Source organism: Protopterus annectens, chromosome 9.part0 (genome assembly GCF_019279795.1).
Source record: "Protopterus annectens isolate FY-2018-M chromosome 9.part0, PAN1.0, whole genome shotgun sequence".
NCBI classification, from domain to species: Eukaryota; Metazoa; Chordata; order Ceratodontiformes; family Protopteridae; genus Protopterus; species Protopterus annectens.
Genome location: NC_056743.1, coordinates 1,603,520,551 through 1,603,539,147, shown reverse-complemented (window position 1 = coordinate 1,603,539,147; position 18,597 = coordinate 1,603,520,551). Strand labels below are relative to the sequence as shown.

The following is an 18,597-nucleotide window of genomic DNA, read 5'->3' as shown; positions in this document are numbered from 1 at the left end:
TTGGTTCTACCTATGAATACTGTGTTCTTGCTTTTTATTCCCATCCTGACCATCTAGCCTCTCCCATGACTCTCTATTGACCCATTTATTGCCCCAAGAAAGTACAGTTGTGTAAAATCTTGCCATAATGGTAGACGTCCTTCCCTTCACTGCTGCAGTATTCTTAACATATGAGATTCCCTGCCATGGAAGCCTGATGTTCGGCCAGTCTACCAAAGACTCCTTATGCTTTAAAGGTACACCGAACGTCACCATAGTTAGAACTAAATACCCCCATAGGAACAGCAGTCCAAGGAACCCAAGAGGTAATCTGTACCTCCAGGAAGGAAAAGGAGTAGGAGGAAGGAGGGAAGGAGTGGATACTGCAGCAGTGAAGGCAAAAACATCTACAGTTATGGTAAGATTTTACACAAGTGTACTATATTCTTACATTCACTGCTGCAGTATTCCGAACATATGGGAGTGTGCCAAAGGTCAGCAGGAAACTAGGGAGAGGAGGGAAGAGAAGAGCCCCCTAAAAAGCCATGAAGAAGGGCACTAGCAAAACCAGCCCTAGCTCTAGACATACCATCCAACTTGTAGTACTTGGTAAAGTCCAGGTAGCTGCTTCAATAATAGAATTAGTATCTAAGCACCAGATGAAGCCACATCTCTAGTAGAATGAGCCTTGACTGAAGAGGGAAGGGATTTGTCATGAAAAGTGTAACAAAAAGAAATAGCCTTAGAAATCCAAGAAGAAATGGCTTGCTTGGATACAGTCCCAAAGATCTAGGATGAAAAGAAACAAATAATTGATCAGATTTTTTAATAGCCTTAGTCTTATCCAAATAAACCCTGAGTTGCCTGTGTACATCCACAGTATGCAGCACCCTCTCACTGTCAGTTTGTGGAGAGGGGAAAAAAGTAGGCAGATTAATACACTGATTAAGTGATAGCTCATTATCACCTTAAGCATTAAAATAGGGTTAGTGTGCAAGGACACTGTCCTCGTGAAAGATCAAAAAAGGGGGAGAACCCATAAGGGCCTGTAACTCAGACACCCATCTGGCAGAAGTGACAGCTACAAAAGAACAGTCTTCCAGGAACAATGCTGCAAGGAAGTTGAAGCAGCAGGCGCAAAAGGAGCTTGAGTCAACTTCTCCAAAACAAAAATAAGATCCCAGGGAGGAGGAGCAGGCTTCCTGGGAGGTCTAATATTAAGGATGCCTTTAAAAAATTGTTTCACCACAAATCTAGATGCTAAAGGAGGAGAAAAAGGCAGACAAGCAGAGATAGCTGATAAGTGGGCCTTAATAGAAGAATAGGCTAAACCGGCATTGAGCAACTGACACAATAAGAGAGAGCCAAAGGCCTTCCACATTAAGTGGGTCCAGGTTATGAGAGAGAGAGAGACACCAAATAGAAAACGTCTTCCATTTGGATAAGTAGTATTTCCTAGTAGTAGGCTTCATGGCTTCCTGCAGCACTTGCAGCACATCCTCAGGGAAAAAAGGTGTCTATGAGGAATCAAAATCCTTTCACCCACAGTGTCAGTTGAAGCGTGGGCAGGTATGGATGACTGAGAGATCCCTTGTCTTGTGAAAGTAGCTCCACCCTGTGAAATAACTTGTGATGACTGCCCCTGGCTAAATGGAGAAGAAGAGGGAACCAGTGCTGTCACGGCCAAAAGGGAGTCATCAACAAGATTTTGGGAGCATCCTGTTGAACTTTGAACAAGAATTTCTGAATGAGAGGAAGGGGAGGAATGTATAAAGAAACATCCCCTTCAAGAAAATGAGAGGGTGTCCACCTTCCACAACACAGGACTTGGGACTCAGGCACAAAACAGAGGAAGTTGTCCATTCAGAAGGAAGGAAAAAAGATCCACTTGTGGGTACCCCACTGGTGGACAATGTCCAGAAACACAATCCTGTGAAGCATCCATTCATGGGACTGAGTTAAGGACCTGCTCATAGTGTCTGCCACAATGTTCTGATGGGAAGGGATATAAACTGCCTGAAGAGTGACTTGTTACTTGATAGCAAGATCCCATACCAGAAGTGCCAACTGGCAAAGAAGATATAATCTCATTCTTCCCTGTTTGTTAATATACCACATCACTGTGGTATTGTCTGTGAACACCTTGAGAGGCCTTGAAGGGAAAAGAGGATGAAAGGCCTGAAGAGCCAGCAGTAGAGCTCTCACCTCTTTGACATTGATCTGCTCCTTCTGCTGACAAGGCGACCACACCCCCTGAACTTTTAGGGAGCCAAATGTCACCACCCATCTCATGTTTGAAGCATTTGTGAAGAATTCCTGAGAGGGAAGTGGGGGAATGAAAAAGGATCCGTGGATTCAGAGACAACTGATGAATCCACCAGTGAAGTTCCTGTATGAGACAAGGAAGAAGAGGAACGACAAAGTCTAGAGCATGTGCATGTTGAAGCCATGCTGACTGAAGAAACCACTGAAACTTGTTCATGTGAAGTTTGGCCAAAGAGAGCATCAAAATGGTGGATGCCACGAAGCCCAGAGCTCTCAGAAACTCCCTGGCAATATTTGGAAGCCAGAGGAAGAAGAATGTGAAAGAAAGAAATGAGAGGTAAGGCCTTTGACGGGGGCAGGGAAGCCTACTTTGGCACTGTCTCAATCCTGCAACCTAGGAAAACATGATCCTGAGAAGGAGTAAGAGAAGACTTTTTGAAATTTATAGTGAATCCTAGACTCTGAAGAAGGGAAACTGCAAAATGAAGATTTGCAAGGGTCTCTGGAGAGGACGGCTGAATCAACAAGTCATCCAGTTTAGAAAAATCTGCATCCCTTGAAGCCTGCAAAAAGCAATCACAGGAGCAAGGCATTTGGTGAACACCCTTGGGGCAGTAGAAAGGCCAAAGGGCAAAGCAGAGAACTGAAAATACCAGGATGCAACAGAGAAATGCAAAAACTGATCAATCCTTTTTTCAAGAAGAATATGGAGATAAGCATCCTTGACATCCAGATGCACCATATTGGCTTGAGGGAGCAAGAGAGAAAACAGATTTTGAAGGGACAACGTCTGAACTGAAGGCCCTTTCAGAAAAGTATTTAGATGAGACAGGTCCAGAGTAGGTTGCCATCTGCCCTCCTTCCTGGGCACTAGAAACAGTCTGGAGTAAACCCCTTTCCCCCTTTGGGACACAGGCACCTCTTGAGTAGAACCTTGAATCAAGAGATTTTGAAGAACCTCTGGGAAAAAGGGAAGTTGTTTCTGATTGACTGAACTCAAGAATCCTCAGTGATCTGCATCCAAACAGGAAGAGAAAGAGAAAGGCAGAGAAAAAGGAATGTGGCTGGGACAGGATGGATAGTCACACAGCACCTGGTGTGTCTGAAAAGTAAGGCTTCACAGTCCCTGAAAACTGAGGAGCTTTAGCAGGAAGAGCCTGTTTGCCACTCTTCTTATCTTTAGTAGAAGGGTGGATTGCCTATGATCAAAGGCAGGCTTAGTGGGGTAGTTTCTCTGAAATTTAGGCACAGGAGAAACAAATACATGTTTAAGCTCCTGTAAGGCCTTACCATTATCCTGAAGGGACTTAAACAAATCAGCAGCAGTTTCCCCAAACAAAAGCTTAGAATCCAGAGGAGCACCCATCAACTTAGCTTTAATATCATCAGGGAGAGGTTGAATCCTAAGCCAACAATACCTCCTTATTACAGAACCAAAAACAGCAGTCATAGAAGGGGCATCTGCTGCATCATAACTGCATTTTATAGAATGACAAATTACTTGAGAGGAAGTCCTTAGCAAGGAAGGAAAAGAAGTTTTACCATCCAAGTCTGGAAAACTCAGAAATAAGTTGACAGGCCTGAGAAAGAAGAGCTAACACATACCTAGGCATATGGGTCTGAAAATTAATAGCCCTAAAGCTAATGTATCAGAAGTGTAAGCCTTCTTACCTAGCCTTTTCATAGCTCTGCTGCCCTTGTCAGAAGGCAATAACTTGGGAGAAGGAAGCAATTGAGATGGCTTATCAGAGGCTACAGACACGACAGAGGGTCAGCAGTAGGACACTTAAATAAAAAATAACAATTTTCAAGCACCCTATAAAACTTGTCAGGTTTCTTAGAAGCAGGTGGCATAGAATCAGTTGCATGAGAAGCATTGGAAAAAGCATCCAGCAAAGCAGCCAAAAACAGGAGGAATAGTCTCCATCATCCTAGAGAGCATGTCCCCAAAGGAAATTTCCTCAAAAGGAAAATCAGGACAAATAGAGTCCTCCTACTCCAACCCATAGTCCAAAGTAGAAGGAATTTGAGTAGAATAATTCAGGGATTTGTTATCAGAATCCGACTCATTCTCAGAAGAGTCCTGTTCTCTAGGCCTTTTAAGGACAGTAGAGGACCAAGGAGGAGCAGGAACCAAAACCTTTTGAGGAGGCTTTAAGGACATTAAAGCAGTAAATAGCCCTCAAGTAAAGGCCTGCCACTCACTTTGTGGATCCCTAGGAGCAGAAGAAACATATTTAAGTTTTTGTTTCTTTTGTAAGGAAATATCCCCTCCAAAAAACTGAGAAGGCTCAGACCCGGGATGACAGTTGAGAACCACAGTAGAAACTTTTTCCAAACTAAAAATGGAGGAACTCTACTAGGCCCCTCAGAAAAAAATCAGCCATCATTCTTCCTGAACATTCAAAACAGATGCCTGCAAAGCTTCTTCAAATGGACAGCCAGTCAGATCCTCACTTGCCTCCAACAAGGTTGCGGCAGCGAAATCTGACAACACAGCCAGGTGAGCCTCCAGATTTGTAATGACCTCTGGAGAAACACCTGGCAAAGTTGGACAGCAGAAGATTCTGGTCGTCCCTTTTTTTTTACCTTCTTCTTCTTCTCTAAAGGCTGACCCTTGGGGTGGGAGATTCCTTCCATTGTGTCTTTAGCGAGAAGATTAAGATGCTGGTTCTCAAGATACAAGGAAAGGGAAGAAAGTCTACTGTGAAGGGTTTTTGGGATGAACACCTGAAAAATTGAGAAGCTCCTAGACAAAAAAAACACTTATCATTGTGGTCTTTATGAGGAATCTGTCTCCCACACTGGCATTTACACTTCCTGGATGACATTAACCCCAAGGAGCACAAAACAAGACAGGAAAAAAACAAAAAAACACAATGAGGCACTTATATGAAACTGCAAAGAAGTCAGCAAACAGGCATAGGTAGTCACTGGCGAACAAAGATGCGTTAAACTGGCAGAAAACAGATGCAGGTAATTAGACTGATGGTGAAAAAATACGTGCAGATTGGTGGCAAAGAAGTTCTGACTATGGTAGGCCTAAATATCACCTCTATGTCCAATGCTATTTAAGGAGTGTTTGGGTGATGTTTGGTGTACCTTTAAGTATCAGGAGTCTTTGGTAGATTGGCCGCATGCCGGGCTTCCATGGCAAGGAATCCCCAAATGTTAAGAATACTGCAGCAGTGAATGCAAGGACATCCAAAGTCCTACATCTCATTCTTTCCCCTCTAGTCAAAAGTTAGAAGCTGGCAATAGTGCCATCATTCAAGGTGGGAATGGGGTTTTTGTATAGACTAAACGTTCCTCTTCCAACACTGAAATTTGCATTATGCTTACATGTGGTGATATGTGTATACTACCACACATACTGTCCCTGGTTTGTGGTGCAAGACCAGGTCTTGGGCCTCCCACTGGACCAGCTGTGGTCTAGTCCTCTTGAGGTACGTGAGCTAGCACAAGTGACACCACTCCCACCTTCCAGTGCAATCACTTTTACATTGCCCGAGTCACAAGATGAACCTGGTTGATCTGGGGCCTATAATAGATAGACATAATGTTTCATTTCTATAAACTAGCAGATTTGGACTTTTTTTGGGCTTCAGTCGCTCATTGCTTTGAGCGTAGACAGTTGTAGCAATCTACCATTGTATTTGTTATGATGATTGATTTTGCCACCTGACACTTTTATGCCCTTCCCTCGTTTTCTACTGTCATTATTTGTACATGTAATAGGTTTTCGAAGAGGCTTGGTTTAATTATTGAATATAACATCTACTTGATGCGCACATTAGCTAGCCTTGCTTTGTTTTTGACTTATGTACAGATTCCTATTGTACAGGTTAGCTATTTAACACTACTGCTGCCCACAATGGTTAGGGCTGATTGTTTTCCAGCTTTTCAACATGTACGCCCGATCCTGTATTATTGCAGATTTTAGCTCTGTTTTGATTAGGGCACGTTTTATTTAGATGTGTATCCCTGCTATTTATTAATCTAAGTAACATTCATTTGTGAGTTAAGCTATTTATCCAAGCTGTTGCATTTTAGCAGAGGTGGGATTGTTATTGTTCTCAAAAATCCGGAATATTCATACCGACAACGCTTATTAAAGCGGGACTTATAAATATATTTTTTTAAAGTGTAGCGCAGTTTTAGAGCCTTACTAGTCAATTGACTAGCTTTCATACAACTGATATGTTGCAGTATGTGCATTTGCTAGCTACATTACTTTTTAATTCTTCTTTTTAATGATTGTTTATTTAGTATTTGTATTTTTTCTTCGTAACCCTTAATTGGGTTTTATGCCTCTTAAGGTTGCTATGGACTTCTGTCTAATTTAGGAATGCACTTTAATTTGATAGGTTGATTCATTTTAAATGTATAGTATAAGAGATTTCCTTGTCATCTCGTGGTTGTCTGATGAAGGCGGGTTATTTGAATCTGCCGAAAGCGCTTACCATTATTTGGATTTTTATCATTTGTATCGCATTTGGGTGATTAAATTTGAGTTTTTCAGCTCTCCTATCGTGTACAGTCCATTCTTTCAGGAGTTCTTGTTTCTTGTTGTTTGGTATTTGACTTGATAGCAAGATCCCATACCAGAAGTGCCAACTGGCAAAGAAGATATAATCTCATTCTTCCCTGTTTGTTAATATACCACATCACTGTGGTATTGTCTGTGAACACCTTGAGAGGCCTTGAAGGGAAAAGAGGATGAAAGGCCTGAAGAGCCAGCAGTAGAGCTCTCACCTCTTTGACATTGATCTGCTCCTTCTGCTGACAAGGCGACCACACCCCCTGAACTTTTAGGGAGCCAAATGTCACCACCCATCCCATGTTTGAAGCATTTGTGAAGAATTCCTGAGAGGGAAGTGGGGGAATGAAAAAGGATCCGTGGATTCAGAGACAACTGATGAATCCACCAGTGAAGTTCCTGTATGAGACAAGGAAGAAGAGGAACTACAAAGTCTAGAGCATGTGCATGTTGAAGCCATGCTGACTGAAGAAACCACTGAAACTTGTTCATGTGAAGTTTGGCCAAAGAGAGCATCAAAATGGTGGATGCCATGAAGCCCAGAGCTCTCAGAAACTCCCTGGCAATATTTGGAAGCCAGAGGAAGAATAATGTGAAAGAAAGAAATGAGAGGTAAGGCCTTTGACGGGGGCAGGGAAGCCAACTTTGGCACTGTCTCAATCCTGCAACCTAGGAAAACATGATCCTGAGAAGGAGTAAGAGAAGACTTTTTGAAATTTATAGTGAATCCTAGACTCTGAAGAAGGGAAACTGCAAAATGAAGATTTGCAAGGGTCTCTGGAGAGAACGGCTGAATCAACAAGTCATCCAGTTTAGAAAAATCTGCATCCCTTGAAGCCTGCAAAAGCAATCACAGGAGCAAGGCATTTGGTGAACACCCTTGGGGCAGTAGAAAGGCCAAAGGGCAAAGCAGAGAACTGAAAATACCAGGATGCAACAGAGAAATGCAAAAACTGATCAATCCTCTTTTCAAGAAGAATATGGAGATAAGCATCCTTGACATCCAGATGCACCATATTGGCTTGAGGGAGCAAGAGAGGAAACAGATTTTGAAGGGACAACGTCTGAACTGAAGGCACTTTGAGAAAAGTATTTAGATGAGACAGGTCCAGAGTAGGTTGCCATCTGCCCTCCTTCCTGGGCACTAGAAACAGTCTGGAGTAAACCCCTTTCCCCCTTTGGGACACAGGCACCTCTTGAGTAGAACCTTGAATCAAGAGATTTTGAAGAACCTCTGGGAAAAAGGGAAGTTGTTTCTGATTGACTGAACTCAAGAATCCTCAGTGATCTGCATCCAAACAGGAAGAGAAAGAGAAAGGCAGAGAAAAAGGAATGTGGCTGGGACAGGATGGATAGTCACACAGCACCTGGCGTGTCTGAAAAGTAAGGCTTCACAGTCCCTGAAAACTGAGGAGCTTTAGCAGGAAGAGCCTGTCTGCCACTCTTCTTATCTTTAGTAGAAGGGCGGATTGCCTATGATCAAAGGCAGGCTTAGTGGGGTAGTTTCTCTGAAATTTAGGCACAGGAGAAACAAATACATGTTTAAGCTCCTGTAAGGCCTTACCATTATCCTGAAGGGACTTAAACAAATCAGCAGCAGTTTCCCCAAACAAAAGCTTAGAATCCAATGGAGCATCCATCAACTTAGCCTTAATATCATCAGGGAGTGGTTGAAGCCTAAGCCAAGAATACCTCCTTATTACCGAACCAAAAACAACAGACATAGAAGAGGCATCTGCTGCATCATAACTACATTTTATAGAATGACAAATTACTTGAGAGGAAGTCCTTAGCAAGGAAGGAAAAGAAGTTTTACCATCCAAGTCTGGAAAACTCAGAAATAAGTTGACAGGCCTGAGAAAGAAGAGCTAACACATACCTAGGCATATGGGTCTGAACATTAATAGCCCTAAAAGCTAATGTATCAGAAGTGTAAGCCTTCTTACCTAGCCTTTTCATAGCTCTGCTGCCCTTGTCAGAAGGCAATAACTTGGGAGAAGGAAGCAATTGAGATGGCTTATCAGAGGCTACAGACACGACAGAGGGGTCAGCAGTAGGACACTTAAATAAAAAATAACAATTTTCAAGCACCCTATAAAACTTGTCAGGTTTCTTAGAAGCAGGTGGCATAGAATCAGTTGCATGAGAAGCATTGGAAAAAGCATCCAGCAAAGCAGCCAAAAACAGGAGGAATAGTCTCCATCATCCTAGAGAGCATGTCCCCAAAGGAAATTTCCTCAAAAGGAAAATCAGGACAAATAGAGTCCTCCTACTCCAACCCATAGTCCAAAGTAGAAGGAATTTGAGTAGAATAATTCAGGGATTTGTTATCAGAATCCGACTCATTCTCAGAAGAGTCCTGTTCTCTAGGCCTTTTAAGGACAGTAGAGGACCAAGGAGGAGCAGGAACCAAAACCTTTTGAGGAGGCTTTAAGGACATTAAAGCAGTAAATAGCCCTCAAGTAAAGGCCTGCCACTCACTTTGTGGATCCCTAGGAGCAGAAGAAACATATTTAAGTTTTTGTTTCTTTTGTAAGGGAATATCCCCTCCAAAAAACTGAGAAGGCTCAGACCTGGGATAACAGTTGAGAACCACAGTAGAAACTTCTTCCAAACTAAAAATGGAGGAACTCCACTAGGCCCCTCAGAAAAAAATCAGCCATCATTCTTCCTGAACATTCAAAACAGATGCCTGCAAAGCTTCTTCAAATGGACAGCCAGTCAGATCCCCACTTGCCTCCAACAAGGTTGCGGCAGCGAAATCTGACAACACAGCCAGGTGAGCCTCCAGATTTGTAATGACCTCTGGAGAAACACCTGGCAAAGTTGGACAGCAGAAGATTCTGGTCGTCCCTTTTTTTTTTTACCTTCTTCTTCTTCTCTAAAGGCTGACCCTTGGGGTGGGAGATTCCTTCCATTGTGTCTTTAGCAAGAAGATTAAGATGCTGGTTCTCAAGATACAAGGAAAGGGAAGAAAGTCTACTGTGAAGGGTTTTTGGGATGAACACCTGAAAAATTGAGAAGCTCCTAGACAAAAAAAACACTTATCATTGTGGTCTTTATGAGGAATCTGTCTCCCACACTGGCATTTACACTTCCTGGATGACATTAACCCCAAGGAGCACAAAACAAGACAGGAAAAAAACAAAAAAACACAATGAGGCACTTATATGAAACTGCAAAGAAGTCAGCAAACAGGCATAGGTAGTCACTGGTGAACAAAGATGCGTTAAACTGGCAGAAAACAGATGCAGGTAATTAGACTGATGGTGAAAAAATACGTGCAGATTGGTGGCAAAGAAGTTCTGACTATGGTAGGCCTAAATATCACCTCTATGTCCAATGCTATTTAAGGAGTGTTTGGGTGATGTTTGGTGTACCTTTAAGTATCAGGAGTCTTTGGTAGATTGGCCGCATGCCGGGCTTCCATGGCAAGGAATCCCCAAATGTTAAGAATACTGCAGCAGTGAATGCAAGGACATACAAAGTCCTACATCTCATTCTTTCCCCTCTAGTCAAAAGTTAGAAGCTGGCAATAGTGCCATCATTCAAGGTGGGAATGGGGTTTTTGTATAGACTAAACGTTCCTCTTCCAACACTGAAATTTGCATTATGCTTACATGTGGTGATATGTGTATACTACCACAAATACTGTCCCTGGTTTGTGGTGCAAGACCAGGTCTTGGGCCTCCCACTGGACCAGCTGTGGTCTAGTCCTCTTGAGGTAGGTGAGCTAGCACAAGTGACACCACTCCCACCTTCCAGTGCAATCACTTCTACATTGCCCGAGTCACAAGATGAACCTGGTTGATCTGGGGCCTAGGCAGGGCTTTAGCCCTTTAAACAATAGAGCTGAACAATTACTGTTATTTTAACTGCATTGAGATCTGGGAGAGGCCAAACTGGGGAGTGCCAAAATGCTCATCTTGAGTTCATGGTACAGCTCAGTCTAAGAGCCATGATATCATACAGTTACCCGTAACCTTGCATGCCTCTTAAGTCAGGCTTTTTGCACTACCCTTAAATCATGGTATTTGCACTTGGATTTGTTTGTAGATAACAACAGTGTTTGTTAAATGTTTACAGTTTGAAATACTTCAATTTCATGTATAAAAATAGCTATATAGCTGTATTAGTTTTGATTTGTGTTCTTATGAAACACATTTTTGTTGTTTTATTTTAAGAGTTATCTACCGTACCAAACCTCCTAAGAGCAGGGTCGATGCTGTTGGGCCTGTTTGTAGCTCCCATGACAACGACATGAGACCGCTGCTTTAATCCATCCATCAAGGTAAGAAGCTGGGACACAATCCTTCTCTCCACCTCACCATGTGTCTGAAACACAAACAAAAGGCATGTTGACAAGCTAAGGTACTCCTCTTTGTAATTATTCTGAATCTGGTTGAGGGAATACATTCCTGCTTTTATGTTTAACCGAAAGCCATGTATTAAACTGATGAGTTAATATAATTATGTTTTATATATACAGCAAAATGCAAACTACACATGAATGATAGCACATCAATACAGAGGAAGCTTTTTTATCTTAAAGTGTACCTCTAAACTTCAACTGGATTTTCTGTTTTGCCTGAGAAGATTTAATTCTAAGCCATGGGTTGGCAGTCGTTTTTGGGCAGAGTGAGAGCACTGAGCAGAGTAACAAAAATCACCACTTCTACTCTATATAAGAAGGTGAAGTGACAGGAAGTGGTTGAAAGAGCAAGTGTTACTAATTATTATACTTAGATATTCACATATGCTTTAAAATGCATTATTACAGTCTATAAATTATAGTTGCAATCAGTCTGTCAGAAGAATAAGATAAGGTACAGCTTTGTAGTCAGTAATCAAGATACTGCCCTCTGCTGGTAACCAGTGGAGGGCCAATTAAAATGTGCACATGTTCTTTTATACAAGTGCCAGGACTGCACACCTACCAGCTATCCAATTCCCTGTGTTGTAAGGTACTGAAACACCTTTTTTCTTATGCAAGCCTTATGGCTCTTCAAAACCATTTCCTTATCAATGAAATGTTTTATTTTTCATTATTCTCAACAGCACAGACAATCTGAAATTTGGGGAGGCAACTACTTGAGTGTCTCATCTTCCCACTTATAGAACACATCCAAAAGTTAAAAGAGACAATTACAGTTCTGTTAATGTAAACAGCAAAGGGCACTTTCAATTCAGACTCAAGTTCATGATACATTTTATTTCATCTTGTATCTTTATCACAGTTAAGTGTCAAAATCCAGTCATGCCAATTAGTCATAGGCTAAGTAGTTAACTTAATCTGATCAGCAGTGCGCACCGAATTTCTCACTCCAGAGTCTAAGTAATCCTGTTTCTCAAAACATGAGTGAAAATATGGTTAACCTAGTGAACTGAAATGGAAAGGCATAAGTCCAAGAGCTTTCAAATCATCTAACATAACATTAGACAAGTTAAAGAGCTGTAGTAACATCAGCATAATATATTCTCATGGCCAAAATCTCTGACAAACTCACTCTCTAACATCTGTGTTACAGACTTACTACTTCACATCAAAGCATATATTCACACCCAGTCACCAGTCTGTCTTTGGTATCGTCTTGAGTTTCTTGCATCTCAGTTATTAATCACACAGCACTGCATCACTATGACATCAAGTGAAACAACCCTGTGTTACTTATACTTTGAGTGAATCCCTACTGCATCACTCAAAGACACAGTGAAACATAACTAAGTCTCTCATATTTTCAAATTCACAATTAGTATGCTGTAGTACACTAGTGCCATTCACTGGATGACTTAGGTCCACATCACTTTCTCACTTCACACTCATCCCCATTGCCTTTCTGAAGCTGCCAAAACCATGCTGCCCATAGGTTAACATTTTAATCAGATACCTTGATAGCTCATAGTATCTTCTACCCACTACAGTCATGTTATACCAAAACTAACTGATCAGTCATAAAAATACTCTGTTCATGCCACCATATACACAATGAACACACTATGTAAAAAAATACACACACACACACACACACACACACACACACACACACACACACACACACACACACACACACACACATAAACATGACCATCAATATGCAAAGTTGGATAGGATTACATAGTGGTGTTAGGCATGGTTAACCAGGGTTGGGTACAGATTGTATTTCATCTGGTATAGGGCAATCCCACAGCTTGTCATGTCCACTATGTTATGCCTAGGATAACATGCTACAGTAGTAGGGAACAAGACATAGATATCATAGCTTCACTCTTAAGGAAAAACAAATCCTCTTGGAGGCATTTAACACCTAGACAGGCAGAACATGCTAAAGAATGAAGCCTGGTGCTGGCAAGCAAAAATACCATTAAAAGATTGAACTGCCCATTGGCACATTATAAGAAGAAAGCAAATGGCATGGTGTCCTGTGCCATAAGTAAAGTCTGGCAGAATGACATTCCTCCTAAAGCCTCTGCTGAGGGACACTCCCACTGGGAAAAGCCTGACACCTGATGAGGAGCATTTGATATCCCTTCATGGTGATGATTTGAGCAGTGATGAGGATGGCATGGATACTATTCAAGGTGGTGGAAATATGGGCCCCTTGGTTTGCCCAGCATGTGTTTCCACAGTTGGTAGAGCAGTTCATTATATTCAATTTGTAGTGGAGCATTGGTTATCCAGTTTGTAATCAGTTACCCTTAGTACATACTTCTGTGAATGACCCTCTAATAGGTCCATCAGGATTAACAATTGTACTTGAAGCTACAGAAACATCACACGGTAACCCTTTTTTTCATTTTACCTGCACTACTAAATGTATAAGTGTACACTTATGTACAGCTACTGTAATACACAATGCTAATGTGTTTGTCATTTGTTCACAAGTATGTCAACAACCGCATCATCAGTGATACACTATGGTGTGAGACAGCAGGCAGATGTCAGCCATTTAACAATCGACTCCAATGCCATTACTTTCATTTTCAGGACATGGCCTAAGGAGAATGTCATCAAAAATACCCATTTCACAATGCCAGCTATAGCTCAGCTCTCCCCCTTCACTGGCACAACTGTGTAAATGATGATGACTGTGATTATACAACTATACATTTGTGGATTGTGCATGGGGAATTTTCTGCTGCACAGTGTGAGTCAACAGTGCATCAAACATCTTAGACTACACGATGTACACTGCATTCACCAAGTTTCATCCTCTGTAATTTTGCACTGTCACTAAGTGTTTGTAAAGGCCTATAACTGTGGATTAAATGCTGCTGCTTCATCTGAGCTACCATGTACTGTGCACAAGCCTGTCGGGGGGGGGGGTCCAGTGCTGCTAGCATTGTCTGGCTACTATTACTATCCTCACTGCTGCAAGTTCTAGATGGTACATGGGAGTGGAGCTTTATGACCACTTGGAAATCTAGCTATTGGTGGTGGTAGCACTGGCGAATCAGACTGAATCAGAATCATAGTGTGCAGAATGCAACACAGAGTAAACATTCCTCAGGTAGAAACAGAGTCATACTGAAGACTCCCTACCAGACTTGTCCAGGCAATGAAAACAGGCTTTAAGCAGGTCGATACTCATTCAATGACTATGTGGATCTATAACAGGGTGGTATTGTAGCATTCCTCTTCAGCATCCTATCTGTTCCAAACTGGTGTCATAAACCAGGGTTCTTGTGTATAGCCTGCATCACCTGAACAACATAATTGGGAGGGGGAAGATTGATACAGGGTGGTTATTCATTACACCTTTCTCATTGTTTACACAATTATCTATGTGGATATTTTTTGATTTATGTTGTACTTACCTACTATGTTTTCATGTGGTCTTTCACCATGCAGGAAGTAGCAATGCAGTGAACTTGTATGCCAAATGTGGGAATCGAGGCACTACCAGGATGCTTGGGTAAGATGTTTGTGATATAACCACTTGCATCACATGCTATCTGGCAGTTGATAGAATGGTAACTTTTTTGTTATGGTACCTTATTCTCATGGATCAGGTGGGGCCATAGTAGCCACATGGGTGCAATTTATCACACCAAGCACCTCAATAAACCATGCTAGATCACAAAAAGCACTCATGGTAGTAGTTCTTTTCTGTTTGGTGGTATCTTTGGGAAATAGATATGCTTTCTCATCCACAACGGCTTGAATAACATTTAAGAACTGCTACAGTACCCCCAGGCTGAAGCTTATGAGATACCTGTATCCCCAGTCTCTCTCTCTCTGAAATGTCCCCAAGGGAAGATAATGAGAGCCATACATACCTTGGTATCCACAGGGATAGGCAGGCCATGCATTCCCTCAGTTTCAGTTTGTCCAGCATAAGCGTTCATTAAAATCCTTATTATGCCGCTGTCCACATGAAAGCTGTCAAGAGCTTCCTACTCCTCAAATCTATAATGCATTAGCCATTGCCGGCAATGCCTATGCTTTGGGTTCTAAGCAATGCCAAGCATACTAGGTTGTGGTACCATGGCAACAAGCATTTTAAAGTGGGAAAACACAAAAATATCTGTTAACCCAAACTTTGTTATCACTGCAAAGTCACTAGAAACCACAGTGCTTGCCTTTTTTTTATTTATATAACTCTGAATTGCAAAAAACAGGAAAGGCACACAATTGGCACATCATCAGCCCATCATCTGCATGCATTGCTTCATTTAAATGATATTATGCATTCATTTATATATGACTTTTTCTGCAATTTTTTTGTGGCTTGCAAAAATGTGCAACAATGCATTATGAATTGTACTGTATTTGCACGGGTCTATATTATTTCACGAAAGCTGTTTTCAAAGAACACATCTTCATTGACACATATTCAGCAAAAATCACTTCCATGATTCACTGAATTTTCTAAGAGCAATGAAACAATTGCCTCACAGCACAACAGAGCCTACAACTAACTAAATCAAACCAACCCAACGTTGGGGCTTTGCCCCCCCCCACATCCCCTAACTATATATACCAACCTTAGAGAGCGCACTACAGTAGGGAAATGGGCAAAGTTGTGTAGCTGGCCAACTATTTCATTGCCCTTGGAAACTTCGGCGAATTGTGGAAGTGATTTTTGCTGAATACATGTTGACGAAGAGGTGTTTGCTGAAAATAACTTTCAGCGAACTAATACAGACCCATTTGCACACATCTTCAATTTGCACAATGACAACCAAACAAGCAGCTTTATGATACAGATAGATAAAGACCTTAATACACCCTTGATGAGCCATGCTTGATAACTGGTATGGGTGGCATGGAGGGGCTACTCGGGAGGATGGAAGTGAGGGGCTGATGTGAGCTTGGCCATCCTTAGGGAAATGAGGCAGCCTAAGTTTGCTGCTATAAAATAGCATTACGAGCCCAGAAAGCCCAGCTCTGTATAAGCAGTGAGCCTCTTGGTCCAGGGTAAGTGTATGGGTAGAAGCATGCATGCATCTCCTAGGGACAAGGAACATGGAGCTGGCAAGGCCACCATGACGGTAAGGGAGTTAGGTCACACTCTCTAGAAGCAGTATGATACTACACTAGCCTTCTCAATCTCCTCACTGGCTCTGAATGTGTGTTGGTTTGAGTCTAGATGAGGCTAAAGTGAGTCCAGATAATGTAATGAATGAGAAGATGAGCTGGTGGCAGCTGATGGTTAGCTACAGAGTGGAAAAAAATGCTTCCCAAAGTGTATGCATTCAGATACAGCCCTGTGGGGGAGATCTGGCTAGAAACATTGAAGGCAATGAACAACAGACTTGAAGGAGTAGAGCTAGTAAACCTTTACAATGTTGTATAGAAGCAGTTAACACTGAAAAGGAGGCTCCAGTTAAAGTTTGATTCAGGAAGAACAGTGAAGAGTATGTCAAGGTTATAAAATAGTAGCTCACAGTCCAAGAGGGCTGCCAGGATGACCTCATCTGGTCATCTGACTCTAGGTTCTTACAGTATTCCCCAGCTCTGATCCTATTCAGCACTGTGGGGTGACTTTTAATGATTTAACAGCTCATTTAAATTCCCCTATTTTTTCTTACAATTAATCTCTACTGTGCCAGTATCCTCTATTAAAACATCCTCTATTAAAACATATACATTTAACTCGGCTACAGAAATACATGTTCAGCAGGGTGCACTATTGATACATTTCACCATAAGCAAAGCTCACAAATGCATTTTCAGCACAAGCATCTGTACAAAATTAGTTTGATGTACACATGACATACAGTTCTAATACATTTGTAACACAAGCCTCTTGTATAAATCAATTTGATATTCAAAGGGCATACCATTCTTTACAAAATTCCAGCTGTCTATGCTGGCACTTGCCCATATCATCACAGTCCCAGTGGATAGGGACGTGCAGGTAGGGATCCTTCAGATTCAATGTGATCAGGAAAGCCCCTGGGAGGAGTAAGAGAGGTAACAACTGCAGGCTGAGGATCTTTAATTTGTGTACTCTCATGAAGAGGATGAGTTAGGACAAGTACAAAATCAGTCTCCAAAAGTCTCACTTTTTTAAGACTGCTAAGAGGAAGAAGTAAAAATCTAACCCTTCTTCATGTTTGGTACCTTTCCCATCACCCTATGACTTAGAAATAACTACACAAGGGCTAAGTCAAGATGTAGTTGCTCCTTCAGAGCTGGAGTCATTCCCATAAAGACTGTGAAGGTCTCAAACCTATATCATGTACCATCTGCTATGATGCTTAACACACCAATGCTTGAATCTGCTTTTGACTTGGCTACCCAGAAGTGGTTCATTCTGCTTTCCTAAGGATAAAAAGTGTCCACATCAATTTTTACCTGAATAATTGCAAGCAAGCTGAGTGAGGATGGGGGAGGGGACAAGGAATGAGGATGGTCTTAGTCACAGCTGTTCAGAAGGAAGGGCAGAACCACTTTCTGCCTGCTTTGCTCTTTCACTTCTTCTACCATACCTGCTTCTCTTCAGAATTTTTAACTTTTATCTGCTGACCTTTGGGCTGATGCTTGAACAAAGGGCCAGTCTTTTGAAGGGCAATTCCTGTTACACTGAGGAAAATGGAGTTTCTTTAATATTTTCATAACCTTGCTTTTTTTCTTTAGTTTGTTAAAGATGCCTTGTGAACGTTTGTCAAACAAATAATTTTTGATAAGGGGGCATTTAGCATATCCCCTTTAACATCCTAGGATAACACCTATACCCTTAATGAAGTGTAATGCCTGATGTCTGATCTCATAGCATTGCTCCAGAAACTGCGTCTGCAGTATCATATCTACATTTGATTATATGCTTCCTCATTTGCTTGGACAGCTGAACAAATTTCCAGTTCTAAACTCAAGAGTCTCATCCTGAATTTCTGCACATAATTCACCTAACACCTATCTCTGCCAGGATTTCTCCTTGATATTTAGTTATATGCATAGGACAATTTATCACCCTGATAGCAGGATGGCATACCTATTAGCTGTCCATAATTTCAGAGAATGCCTGACTTTTGCCTCATACTTTAGTCTGGTCCTTATAAAATGTATATTTTTCTTTCAAATCATTGAAGATATTTAGTCACTTAATAATGACCGACATTAGAGTTTCCAACTTCATATCTTTCAGAAAATGTATGCTAATGCAAAACCTATCACACTAGCAGCTATCTAAGTTTATAAGCACATAGGTAAATAATAGGCAATCATTCTGCAGAGTATCACATGCCTAGCCAATAACCAGACAGTGACTTAGGTGATGATCTAACTCTGTATCTTGTGTCTGCAAGGTAAATACCTTAACATTATGTCAACCCCCAACCCTCAAAAAAAAAAAAAAAGGATGGAGAGT

The 18,597-nt window shown here is 41.5% G+C and overlaps 1 protein-coding gene across 2 annotated transcripts in view; it reads right to left on the bottom strand.

The window, feature by feature from the left end:
* LOC122812206 (transitional endoplasmic reticulum ATPase-like) overlaps window positions 1-18,597 on the bottom strand; it is a 530,874-nt gene that overhangs the window by 281,384 nt on the left and 230,893 nt on the right. For both annotated transcript variants that reach the window (XM_044084545.1, XM_044084546.1), the window contains exon 9: window positions 10,984-11,119. In XM_044084545.1, the coding sequence (XP_043940480.1) occupies window positions 10,984-11,119 (136 nt within the window). The remainder of the gene's footprint in view (window positions 1-10,983; window positions 11,120-18,597) is intronic.